General features: G+C 56.4%; 5 protein-coding genes across 5 annotated transcripts; 2 read left to right on the top strand and 3 right to left on the bottom strand.

The window, feature by feature from the left end:
• Positions 1-211: 211 nt before the first annotated feature.
• Positions 212-2,335, bottom strand: BXZ73DRAFT_87315 (general amidase; the record flags this gene model as incomplete). Its single annotated transcript, XM_048024514.1, has 9 exons — positions 212-330; positions 389-531; positions 587-885; positions 942-988; positions 1,045-1,418; positions 1,475-1,617; positions 1,669-1,781; positions 1,837-1,996; positions 2,048-2,335. The coding sequence occupies 9 exons, from the start codon at positions 2,333-2,335 to the stop codon at positions 212-214; spliced, it is 1,686 nt and encodes a 561-aa protein (XP_047882767.1).
• A 929-nt stretch (positions 2,336-3,264) lies between these two features.
• On the top strand, positions 3,265-4,134 carry BXZ73DRAFT_39964 (uncharacterized protein; the record flags this gene model as incomplete). Its single annotated transcript, XM_048018481.1, has 4 exons — positions 3,265-3,475; positions 3,527-3,595; positions 3,647-3,991; positions 4,052-4,134. 4 exons carry the CDS (start codon positions 3,265-3,267, stop codon positions 4,132-4,134), a joined length of 708 nt encoding a protein of 235 aa, XP_047882766.1.
• Positions 4,135-4,504: 370 nt separating this feature from the next.
• On the bottom strand, positions 4,505-7,203 carry BXZ73DRAFT_96897 (polysaccharide lyase family 8 protein; the record flags this gene model as incomplete). The annotated part of the gene is made up of 8 exons (XM_048027195.1): positions 4,505-5,626; positions 5,677-5,842; positions 5,900-5,943; positions 5,996-6,146; positions 6,199-6,548; positions 6,612-6,808; positions 6,860-6,966; positions 7,022-7,203. 8 exons carry the CDS (start codon positions 7,201-7,203, stop codon positions 4,505-4,507), a joined length of 2,319 nt encoding a protein of 772 aa, XP_047882765.1.
• Positions 7,204-8,318: 1,115 nt separating this feature from the next.
• BXZ73DRAFT_87312 (40S ribosomal protein S3) lies at positions 8,319-9,266 on the bottom strand (the record flags this gene model as incomplete). Its single annotated transcript, XM_048024513.1, has 4 exons — positions 8,319-8,538; positions 8,592-8,804; positions 8,858-9,066; positions 9,126-9,266. 4 exons carry the CDS (start codon positions 9,264-9,266, stop codon positions 8,319-8,321), a joined length of 783 nt encoding a protein of 260 aa, XP_047882764.1.
• Positions 9,267-10,277: 1,011 nt separating this feature from the next.
• Positions 10,278-12,435, top strand: BXZ73DRAFT_39781 (general amidase; the record flags this gene model as incomplete). The annotated part of the gene is made up of 8 exons (XM_048018451.1): positions 10,278-10,553; positions 10,612-10,771; positions 10,825-10,937; positions 10,995-11,137; positions 11,198-11,591; positions 11,738-12,036; positions 12,096-12,238; positions 12,299-12,435. 8 exons carry the CDS (start codon positions 10,278-10,280, stop codon positions 12,433-12,435), a joined length of 1,665 nt encoding a protein of 554 aa, XP_047882763.1.
• Positions 12,436-12,489: the final 54 nt, after the last annotated feature.

The following is a 12,489-nucleotide window of genomic DNA, read 5'->3' as shown; positions in this document are numbered from 1 at the left end:
TGGTGCAGGCTCAGGCAGGCGCCTACAGTGCAATAATTTTGGATCCGAATTCGGACGCCAGTTGTTTGTTCGTGTTGTCCAACGGCTTCAACTTTCCGTTCACCACCTCGTTACTATATTTACACACACCTGCTTATTCACGAGCAAGCCATGGGGGGTAAAGAAAGCGTACACGTGGATAAAGTACAACATGCCATGAAGATTACACCACTCAGATTCCCTTCAGCGCAGCCTCCACCACGGCACCGATCCCCAAAACTTGCTCTTCGTGCAAGTTAGGGCCGACAACTTGCAGACAAGCAGGGAGCCCGTTGAACTTCTCGGCGTCGTCTGAGAGTACGATTAGCATGAGATTAGCACGCATTCCCCTCGATCCAGCTCCACTTACAAGTATCATACACAAACTTGTCATCTTCACTCCAGAAGTCTTCGCGTATCGGTTTGGCGTCAAGAGCAGGATCGACTTTTGTAACTGGGAAGACGAGGCTGGGGTAATCCATCGTGTTCCAGATAATGGTATAGACAGACGACCTGATACAATGTCAGTCATGGTTTTGGGCAATGCAGGGCGTTTTGCACCACATACCTAACATGCCCGTGAGGCACGGCAGTGTAAGGACCCGCGGGAGAGATGAGTGCGTCGATCGGACGGCCAGTGCCCGTCTGCGCGGAAGTAGCCTCCCAGCGATCAAGGAGCGCTTTTCGGAGCGCTCGTCGCTCCTTGTTCAACTGCCAGATCTCGTATGCGGTGGCCTTCGGCCGAGGCACACGCCATGGCGCAACATAGCTGGGGTCTTCGTCGGGGTTCATGGACTGAATTAGAGGCTCGCCGGTTATGATACTGGCGTTGAAGTCGTCGTTGCCGTCATTGAGGAAAGCCGAACGCTTCACGGAACAGCGGTGAGTGAGGACCTCCCGCGCAGTGCGTATTGGGGACTCACCGCTACGGTAACATACTCGGCATGCCGCAAGGACTGCCAATCAATAACTAGACGCATGGTATCAACGTTAACGAACCATCTCTGTCAGTGGGAGAGCACGTACCAGTATGCCCTGCGCTTTCAAGGGCCTTCTTGGTCATCTCCAACGCCCGTTGGATAGGTGGGACAGGTTTCATTGACCCTTCGTCCCACATGATGCCAAAGCAAAGTTTCTTCCCTCCGCCAAGACCCTTCAACTCGAATTCGTCTTGGGACCACGGTTTTGGGACGGTGTTCGGACAGTACCGCCATGGTTCTGCCTCGATGATCGTTCGCACGAGTGTCGAGACACCCGAGAGAGAGATGCTCAGTGGGCCGAGCGAAGATGGGACCGATTCTTGACCATCAAGCGAGTTGACGATACCATACGACGGAAGGCGGTTGCTGGATGGCTTGAATCCATAGAGACCGCAAAAGGACGCCGGGATACGGATGGAGCTGAACAGAATGTCGGTGAAACGACCCGTAGCAAACTTTGAGTATGAGTGACCCACCCTCCTATGTCAGAGCCGACACCCAATACACTGCCATGCATCGCGATAAGCGCACCCTCACCGCCAGACGATCCACCAGGGGTGAATCGACGATGCAAAGGATGATGTGTGCGCCCAAACACGTTGTTGGCGGTCTCTCCCCACTATAGGGAGACATGAGCGTGCGTTCATTTTATTTGGAGAAAATTCGGCACCATCAGTGTCTGAGGGACATTTGTCCTGACAAAGAGGACCGCCCCCGCCTTGACGAGCAACTTTACGAGTACGGCGTCATCCTCTGCGACTTTACCGATCCATGCAGCGTAGCCTAGTTCACACAATATTAGTGCTAAGAGTAAACGGAGTGAGGAGGGCATAACTACCCATCGTAGTTTCTAATCCTTTGATGCAGATCTGGTCCTTAAGGGATATAGGAAGGCCGTGAAGTGGACCCATCACGGTGCCATGCTCCTTAAGAAAGGCATCTAGCTCTGCCGCACGTTCCAGAGCCTTGTCGATGAAGATCTCCGTGAGACAGTTTACCTGCGTTCCGGTGAGTGTGAGTTTACCGATGATAGACTTCAAATCGCGCACCGCTTGCTGGGCGATGATGGCCCTCTTGCTGAAAGCCGTCGTGACTTCCACTGCGGACCATACTCCAGATGCAAGCTTCTGTAAAAGGATAGACACGTCGGGGACATCCGTGATCTCAATCTCCTTCTCTGTAAGGAGGCCGCAAGTGTATGGGACGGCCGATACGTCGGTCTGATTGTCGGGTATCGCTGGAATAAGCCATTCCTTGGGTATAGAAGCTTTCCGCCGCTCGAGTTTGTCGGCGACATGACGTTTCCATTCCCCCATCTCTGCCGGCGGCGCAGTCATGGCAATCTTCGATGAGAGAGAGGTGTGGGCTGCGGGAGGAGGTGAGCAAGGCACAGAGAGCGCGATAAGAGGGTAGGTATATATATGGTGCTTGCCTGAAACTGAAATTCCCAGAGGCTCTCAACGCGTGCCTATGGATACTAGCACGGACTTGGATCAAACGAACGTCACGATGCATGGTGAAAAACTGGAACATGATCAAGCTCCAGCTGACTTGATCGAGTCCAGATGAAGAGGACAGTTGACGTCTCGGGTTCAATGTTCAACGCTTCACCCGAGCCACCCAAGAGGATCATCGAGGAGCGGTGCCTCGATAAGAAGACGCTTCACATACGCGGGGGCCGCACCGCACCGGTGACCTGGGTTCAAGGCTCGAGAGCAAGTCAGCTGGTGGCGGCCCACCGTGCGTAATGTCCGTGACCACCTCGACGACCACCCGAGCGCACACCGGCACAGAGTCAATGTACAAGGCGCATCAGTGGCAGCAGGCATGGAAATAGAACGTGACATAAAAGGCAGAGCAGAAGAGGAGGCGAAGAGCCTGGCCGGCCCTGTTTGTTGTCCGGGGCATAAGCGCCTGGGACCGAACTGGAACAAAGGGTGTCGCCACCCCCGTCGTCGACCCCACACTTGTCGTCCTCGCTCACGCTTATCCTTGTCCTCTATTGTTCTTCGCCTGCTCCGTACGATGCTCCCCTGCTCTGCACCGCCTGTCTGGACCTTCTGCCGACCCTATATTTAAGGCCTCTCTTTGCGTCTCACTTTTCTCCATTGTCTCTTGACGACCTCTCGCCCCCTCTCCATCTCTGCAGGCAGGCCTTCCACTCGCTCTCTTCTCTTCACGACCTTTCAGCTAGAAGCTCACTTGCCTCCACGAAACCCGACTCTCTGCACACCTCACTCGCACCTGCCCACACGCTTTATTCACGATGCTTAACGGAGTCACCAAGGCCGTCAACCTCTACCTCATCCCCCTCCTCTCGCTCACCTCCTTCATCCTCATCCTCTTCACTTACCTGGCTCCGGTCATTCTCTTCCCGGGTCAAGTCTCCCTTCTATCGGTCACCCCATCTACTGCCCTCACAGACTCTAGGTCTTCTGACGGTGTGGATGGGCCTTCGGTCTTCCTGGGCGCGCTCGGTATGTTTTTCTGCGTTGACGACGTCAGTTCCCTCGCTAACTTCCCTCTAGGCTCGTGCACGCGCCCCAACAATGGTGGTCCTTTGACCTGCACTGCGCCCACCGTCTCTCCCACCTACGGTACGTCGCAATCCCCGCGTTTCATCTACACCCATTCTTATTGTGCCCCAGACCTCTCCGTGCTCCCCAAGAGCGCGCCGGACCTGCTCTCCGCGCCCACCGCGACGACGCCCGTGTTCATCGCCATCTCCCTCGCGTTCACGATCATCTTCTTCATTCTTTTCACCCTTACCACCTTCCGCTCCAAGATGGGCAAGGCCGGCAACGTATTCGACAAGCCCGCTGTGCAGCGCGCGACCGCCTGGATCGGCCTCCTCGGCTTCCTCATCGGCATCGTCTCCTTCCTCGTCATCCGCATGTGGTTCGGCAAGGCCGTCGAGGACTTCAACCGCGACATCTTCGAACAGGGCTCCAACGCCCCGCAGCTTATCGCGTCGACCGCCAACGGCTTCATTAGTGAGTTCCGCCGAAGCTGGGCGGTGTGTAGCGTGGTTTCTGACTGTCTACGCTCTACAGTGGCCTGGGTAGGCTTTGCGTTCTACGCTGTCCCTGTCGTATCTTCTCTGGCTAAGCTCCACGTCGCTGCTGGCAAGGCGTGAGTTTGCGTGCTCCCGAGCTCCTCCGTTCTACAAGGGCATAGAAAAGGACTCGCCTCATGAGTCGTGGACATCACGGACATACATACATATACCTTGAGCTGCTGGTGCGGTTCTGCACTCCTTTACTGTATCGATACGACTCCCCTGTACCTTGTATTCACTCGCGATATACATAATGCTCTCGCCAGAGATGGAGCGCGTCTTTCCCTCCCGATTTTCTCGATTACAGCCGGTGTGTCATTGCATGAGTGTCATTGAAGAAGTCGTAAAGAACAAACCATGAGAGCGATACGAGAGCCAGATGAACCGACCGAGGCACAGACAATCTTACGAATCCAATGTTCCCACATTCTCCTCACCGCCGCCAGGCCTATAGACTAGAGCTCGGCAGCGTCTGCGTGACGCTCGCCCCCGCGAGCCCACCCGACGGCAACGTGAAGCTCAGCGTCTTCGTCTTCGCCGTACCCCACCCCGCCGGCGCCGAGCCCGAGCCGAGCGTGAACGTGAGCGTGAGGCTGGCGAGCAGCTGCGTCGGGTCCGCGACTGTCACCTCCCAGCTGTCCATCCGCACGATCACGCTCGCGCTCCCCGTCGACGTCAGCCTGATCGTCGCGCCCCCCGCGGCCGCGGCGGGCACAGTGAACGCGCCCCCGGTGGCGTCCCAGAAGACGCCGTACGCCGTCGGGCCGTGCGCGGCGTCGAGCAGCGCGGAGATCGAGCCGTCGTTGCGGATGACGGCGAGCGTCTGCGCGGCCGTGGCGGCCTTGCTCGCGAACGAGGACGCGGTCGTGCCCGGGAAGACGAGGTAGGCGATGGACGCGGAGAGGTCGTTGTGCGTGAGGTAGGCGGTGAACATGTCGACGGAGATCGCGCCGGCGGAGGACGCGCCGATCGCGCTCCAGTTGCCGGTCTTCGTCGACGCGTCGACGGTGAGCGTGACCGGGTTCGATGTGTTGAAGGCGTAGCCCACGCCCCCATGCCAGAGGGTGCTCGGGTGCGAGAAGTTTCCGCCAGTGGACGCGGCGCCGTTGACGAAAACGCTACCGGAGAGCTTGCGCTGGTCGAGCACGGAGAGCACGGGCGTTGATGTGTTCGTGACCGAGACGCGGGCGACCATGACGAGCTGGACATCGTCGTCGAGGAAGAGCCAGGTCTTGCGCCAGTTCAGGCTCTTGTTGATCGGGTTCTCGTACCGCATCGCGACCGCGGCGACGGTGCCGTCGGTCGCACCACCGACCATCGTCTGTGTGCCTGTCTTGCGCGTCATGCTACACGAGAGGACGGTGCCGCCGTAGTCGACGGTAATACCGGGAATGAGGTTCCAGTCCCAGGCGGCCACGATGTCTTCGTACTCGTCGCCGTTGATGTGGGTGTATACGGTCCCGTCCGCAAGGTGGAAACCGAAGTTGTTGGCGGACGCGGTGCACTCGGTGTTCTGGGTCCGCTTGGAATACATACGCAGAGTGGTAACGTAGCCAGGTCCACGCTGAACCTAGTACGATGTTCAGAAGAAGGCGATCGGTTCAGGAGGAAAGGACATACAAAGTAATCGTTGGCGAAGAAAACACGGCTTCCCATAAGATTTCCGGAGTTCGCCGTCGTTGTGTTCAGGTTCAGGTTGTTGAAGACGTCAGAGAAGACGTCCGAATCCCAGAGCTCTCCGATGACTTGTATCTGGGTAAGATTGGTCTTGATATTGGCCGATGCGCTGTAAGGGGGGCTTCAGCCACTGCTCTGTTAGGTCATCGTACACATCCGTGCTTACTGGTTATCGGAGACAGGATCCGTCATCAACCTGCCCAGCACGCTCTGAACGAGCTATCAATACTGGAAATCAAGGGGGAAAGTTGTATACACTCACGAAATCCCAGTGCAGCACATTAGTGAAGACGTTCCGGAAGATCATCCACTGAATGGCATCCACCAATGTCTCCAAAGATGACCTTGCGGCGTCGCTGGCCTGGAACTGGGTTCCTGCGGCTTCAATTTCGAAGGAGAACAAATCATTTTCGCTGAACGTCATCCGTTGGTGCATATACGCATATTTGAACGCAGACGACCCACTAGTCTTTCCCATAATTGCCATTATAAATAATTCCGGCATGCTGCCCAAAGGAGCCGTCCGCTCTGATACCGTCGGCCTTGGTACCATTCTGGATGAGAGCATCGGAATGCACGTGGTCGAAGCCGGCAGAGACGAGCGAGACGTTCCCCTGAAGAAGACCTTGATCGATGCCGATGCTAGCGATGTCTTGCAGGTTCGCGCCGGTGATGTTCGAGACACCGACGATGCCTGTATCGAAGGTGGCGAAAGACCTCGAGGTGAACTTGACGCAATTATCGAGTTCAGTGGCTATCAAAGAGTCGCCCAAGAGCAGACATGCTTCACCGACGGAGGTCGGGATTCCGACGACCTGTGAGAGACGAGTCAGATCAACCCATACGTTTGTGATATATGTCCTGAATATGTACATTACTGAACCAGTTCGTATTCCACAGCCCGGGGACCCACACGGGCATGCATCGGTGCCGCCTTGGTCAAGGCAAGCGGGAATCGGAAAGTCGTTCTCGAACCAGAAGTTCATGGCCGACGAAATCGCCGCGCGGATCGTTGAGTCCTGTGTCCACTGGGCGGCGTTCTTGAAACCGCCGTGCCAACCCGCAGAGAATGTCACTACGCTTTTATGAGTCCATGGCTACAGACCGTGGCGTAACAAAAGCTCACATATGCGGGACCAGTGCGTTTCCGCTTTCCAATTGGCGGTCGGGGCGTTACAGCCAGTAGTATAGTCGACATCAGGCCAAGAGCCGTCCGCAGACTGGGTAGAGAGCCTAATACCAGTGTGAGGATCAATGCTACCGTATAGCGTGAGATCGTAGTGCTCACCAAGTTTGGATCGAGGTTGCGCCGGTAGTCGCGCCGACAATAGTGGCAAACCTGCGCTCCTTGACGGTGTCAATATCGTCGTCCGCGGTAGAGGCCGCTCGGACAGCAGCGGTATCGGCAGGGATGGCAACCGCAAGGCGCGAAGCCGAAGCAATCAGAGGAAGGATGGCGAGATAGCGCATATCAAGCACCGGCTGCTATCAGAGGAACGGCTCGAGACCTGACGAGGCATGGGGGGCATGGTGGTGCTTTTATACTTCCAAAGGTCTTCCCCGAGAATGCCCAATGTGCAAAGAAGCTCGGCGCCATCCGCGATGCAGATGGTCGTCCACCTTCGCGCACGCGATTCTCCGGCAAGACTCCCTGCAGTGGCTCTGGGCATGATGTCGGAGGCCTCTCCAGGCACAGGGCTGGAGTAACTCCGTACAATACGGAATGCACTGCCATGAACAGAAAACTGGTCCTATGTGATCAGGAAAAATATACACAAGACCTGGAGGCGACTCACAGAGCGAGAGCTGGATCTTGGATCATTCGTATCGCCTTTTGGAGGAGACTCTGAGGCAGTCTCGGTGCATTGCTCCGCGAGTGTTCCTGCACAGAAGCGTGTCTAATTTGGGGGCTACCGTGCGCGCAACGCTACGTGCCGCGTGGTATGTCGGATAGCTGCATCGGAGAGAGGGCCAGTTGTGGCGAGGAGCAGGTTGGGAAGAAGACGAGGCCCGCGTGGGATGGCGGCAGCGTTGATCACGAGCCGCGCGCCCGGCGAAACCTGGCTCTCATGCGAAACGGGCTCAAAAGGCTAGCAGACGGCCCCGGCACCACTCGGGGCCACTGACAGTACAGGCACAGGAAGTTGTGGGTCCATCGCGTACATGTCATCTCTAGTCACCGTTTAGCACGGGCGTCGTGTGTATCACGGCCGATATGTCATTTCGTTATATATAACTAGTCGCACAACAAATGACTTGGACCATTGGCGATCATAGCAAGGGGAAATTTTGACTCCCAACGCTCATTCAGGGTATTTTCCACCGCCCCTGTGTGATGACTCGCTTCGAACATAACGGAACAATTGTTAGACCTCGACATACGTCCTCCCGGAACTCGAGTCAGACGTCAGCGAGCTTGCTTGAGCGACATTGTTCACGATCCAAAGCAAATTAAACCCACTTATTTGGCTTTGTCAATGTGAACCGAGACTGAAGGAGGGCTCGTCGGGCAAGCCAGGTTGTACAACAGGGGTCGTCCCATGGATGCATAACGAGCAACGTACGACATACAAATCGACATAAGATCAGAACGCAGCGGTCTGCTCGTAACCTTGCTGGTAGCCCTCCTGAGGGGGGTACGCAGTCTCCTCCGCCGCAGGCGGCGGTGCAGCGACGACTGCAGGCTCGCGCTGCTCGGACGTGGGCTCGGCCACGATTTTGTCGAGAGGGGGCTCGAGGATCTGGACAGAGTCGGGAAGAGGCTTGCGGGGTCCAAGCTGACCCTCGGGGTCCCAGCCCTTCATGCTAGATACCGAGGTTAGAATACTTCTTCACAGTAAAACAAAATAACAGCGTACATTTTGACCTTGATACCAAGGACACCCTGACGGAGCATGACGTGCCTGACGGCGTAGTCAACGAACTCAACGGCGGGCTGACCGGAGTGGATCATGAAGCCGTCGGTGAACTTCATGGACTTGGCACGTGCCGCACGAAGCTTGCCGGAGACGACAACCTCGCAGCCCTTCGCATTGGACTCCATGACGAAACGGAGGACACCATAGCAAGCACTTCAAACCGAATCAGAATACGGCAGGGGGAAGCGTTGGCTGAATGTGCGTACCGGCGGACAGCGAGACCACCAAGGAGCTTGTAGCGGAGAGACTCGCACTGGGCGATGGCGGAAAGACCACGGTACTGGACCTTCTCGGCGTAGAGCTCGAGGGAGTTGTCGGGGAACTTGAAACGCTTTTGGACGAGCGCGGTGAGCTCGCGGATGCGGCGGCCCTTCTCACCGAGGACCTCCTGGGTGTGGGTGGCACGAATGATAATCTGGGGGTGGGTCTATGGCTCGAAGTGCATTCCGCATAGTGGACCGCAAGAGCACTCACCTCAGTGCGAGCGTGGGTCACACGGACATCGCAGCCGGAGTAGCCCTCCTCGGAGAGCTCGCGGGTGAAGAAGTCGTTCAACTCGGCGCGGAAGACACCGTCTGCAACGAACTTGCGCTTCTTGCTAATCTGGCTGGCCATCTTGAATTTGAGGCGAGAGCTATGGAGGACAAGTGATGTGAGCGCAGTTCTCAGCGTCATCCGAAACCAATCTCATCCATCCATCCGGTTCTGCAACGCTGACCGCGCTAGGAATCCGCAAGGCATGACCTAGAAACCATACGTACTGGATAGACACTCACTGAGGGGGGTTGCTTCACGGTGGACGCGCCGAGGATGTAGCTCTTGAGGCTTTGGCACGAGACTCCAGCCAGGGCACGACTTCCATGCTGGGAGGCTGCATATGGTAATTAACTCCCACGACCAATGAGCGCCGAGAGTAGCATAAATTTCAGCCGCGGACGCATCGAGTTTTCTCGTGCTCTCCCTTCTCCCTCTTTACGACGCAGTCTGCACATCTCACGCTTGCATTGGTGAGTTTGTCTCGTTGCGGTTCTCGTGTCCGCTATGAAGAGTGTTGTGTCTTCAACCGTAACTGGCACCTCTTAGTCGATTCGATCCCTTGCTTCCTGGCACTTGCCTTGCTTGGTCTCGATGACATGAATGACCTTCTGAGCTTATCATGTCGTTTTCCGTTATATCCTCAAGCTGACTTTGTGACTCCGTAGGTTCATGTGTATCATCTCTACACAGTAGCTGTGGGGTGGGGCGCGGAATATGCGGATGTAAAGTCAAGTAGCTGCATGTATCACAGTTGCGTGTATAGGGTGATATCGTAATGTTTATTGTCACTTTTATTGTCACTGCGGAGTTGGTGGTCGAGGTTATGTTTGTAATATGGGGACGGCCATGGCTCTCTGCTTTACTCATTACCCGGTGGTGTTACGGCTCATTGCATTTCCAGCAGATATCTCCAGGTCCAGTGGATTGGTGTCCTGAATTTGAACCCGGTATGGTCTGGTATGGTCCCTTGGTAGCCACCGTCGTGAGAGAGCAGCGTGCCCATGCGAGCACTAGCACTCGCTGTATAAGACAGCCATCTGGCTTCCGCAGGGCGCTATCAACACCCCCACCTCTTCGACACGAACGGCCATGGGTAGCTGGCAGGACCTCGTCGCGGACAAGAAGCTCAGGCAGCAAGCCGCCATCCCGCTCGACTGGGTGCTCAAGTCGCCTCCGGCCCCTGATGTGCTCGATGTCAGGACGTTCCCCGACAGCCCCCAATGCGGTGTACTATCGGAGAGGGAGATCACGATCACGAACGCGGTCGACGTCGAGCTCCTGCTTGCCAAGCTAGCATCTGGGGAGTGGTCGTCTGTGGAAGTGACCACTGCATACTACAAACGAGCTATCATTGCACACCAGCTGGTACGTTCAACATCCTTGCTTGCAGCCATGGTCGCTCACTGACCTCTTGCCGTTATAGGTCAATTGCTTGACTGAGATATTTGTCGATCGTGCCCTGCAGAGGGCTCGGGAACTCGACGAGCATCTGAAGACTACCGGCAAGGTGGTAGGCCCGTTGCATGGTCTCCCGATCTCACTCAAGGACCAAATCCCTATCAAAGGCCTCGAATGTACCATGGGTGAGTATAGTGTCTTCGCTGACAGGGCAGGCCTGACCAGACGAGTTTCCCAGGATACGCTTCATGGATAGGTCGATACTTTGAGAAAGATGCAGTCATGACCCAAGTTTTGTATGCTTGCGGGGCAGTGCCATTCGTCATGACAAACGTGCCACAGACTCTTATGGTTCGACTTAAATTGGTGCTATTCAGCGGCTGCGTTCACTCACGCCATACATTTCAGTGGTCAGAGACGTACAACCTTGTGTTTGGTCGGACCTCCAACCCCGCCAACCGCACGCTCACATGCGGTGGATCGTCCGGCGGCGAGGGCGCGCTCGGTGGGATGAAAGGCACTCCTCTGGGCATCGGGTCTGACATCGGCGGGTAGGAACACGCCAGGCTCTTGCTTCTTTCCACACATAATCTAACCTTGTCTCTCTGTAGCTCCGTCCGATACCCGAGCGCCTTTAACGGACTCTATGGTCTCCGCCCCTCTTACCATCGCATCCCCTACTCTGGATGCGTCAACAGCCTCATGGGCCAAGACTCGGCCCCGTCCGTACTCGGCCCGATATCCGGCAGCCTCTCTGGAGTCCGCGCGTTCATGAAGGCCGTCATTGGGCAGCAGCCATGGCTCCTTGACCCGCTCGTTGTCCGGAAGCGATGGATCGAGGAGGAGTACCAGCTCGCCGATCACGGCTTCGGGAAGCAGCTTTGTTTCGCCCTTATGGAAGACGACGGGATCGTGCTTCCCCACCCTCCCCTTCAACGCGCCATGAAGATGACGGCAGACGCGTTGCGCGCGGCTGGCCACAAAGGTGCGCTTCGCTCGTGCTTCGTGGCATATGCATGACGAGAGCTCACTCCCATGATAGTGATCCCGTGGAAACCATACAAGCAAATGGACATCTATACGACCGGGGCAAGTGGACATCGACCTGCTCCGCGCGCACCGCATTGATTCGCTTTTGTTTACTAACCTAGGCTGCCATCTGGCTCGCTGGCGCACTCGAAGATATCGATGCGGTCACCGCGGCCAGCGGCGAGCCACGCATTGAGAGCATGGCGATGCCCGGGGCCCAAGCAGTCGACACGGGGATGGGCTACCCGGCAGGCATTTCGGCGTACGAGAACTGGCAACTGCACAAGCAGCGCACTGCCCTGCGCGAGGAGTACCTCGCTCTGTGGCAAGCCAGCGCGGCCGAGACGGGGACCGGACGCCCGGTCGACGCAATCATCTTACCCGTCGCGCCGTCCGCTGCCCCGCCTCATGGCAAGAGCATGTACGTTCAGTCTACTCTCGATGCTACGACCCTATTGATCAAACCGTATCCTGGAGAAGCATTGCGACGTACACCGTGCTCGGTAACATCATGAACTACCCAGCTTGCGTGTTCCCGGTCACTACGGTTGACCCCGTCCAAGACCCTGTGCAAAAGAGGGAGACCTTCATGAGTCCGACAGACGAAGAGAATTACAACCTCTGTAAGCACGAGGGTTCATGATGCTTGCAGTGTGTTGCCGACTCTAATGCCATTGCTGCAGACCATCCTGACACCTTCAAGAACGCTCCCGTCAGCTTGCAGCTTATGGGTCAGACTTTGGAGGAGGAAGCGGTACTTGCAATGACCGAGATTGTCGATAACGCACTCAAAAGCAAGTTCGGAGTCGTGAAGAAATGACGGGTAGTGTAGGATCCATTCGTAGGGTGAAGTTTTCCAGAAGATGTACATTGA

The sequence above is a fragment of the Epithele typhae genome (assembly GCF_022376455.1).
Source record: "Epithele typhae strain CBS 203.58 chromosome Unknown BXZ73scaffold_3, whole genome shotgun sequence".
Taxonomy (NCBI): domain Eukaryota; kingdom Fungi; phylum Basidiomycota; class Agaricomycetes; order Polyporales; family Epitheliaceae; genus Epithele; species Epithele typhae.
Note: the sequence above shows the minus strand (reverse complement) of the source record. Positions and strands in the feature narration are given on the sequence as shown.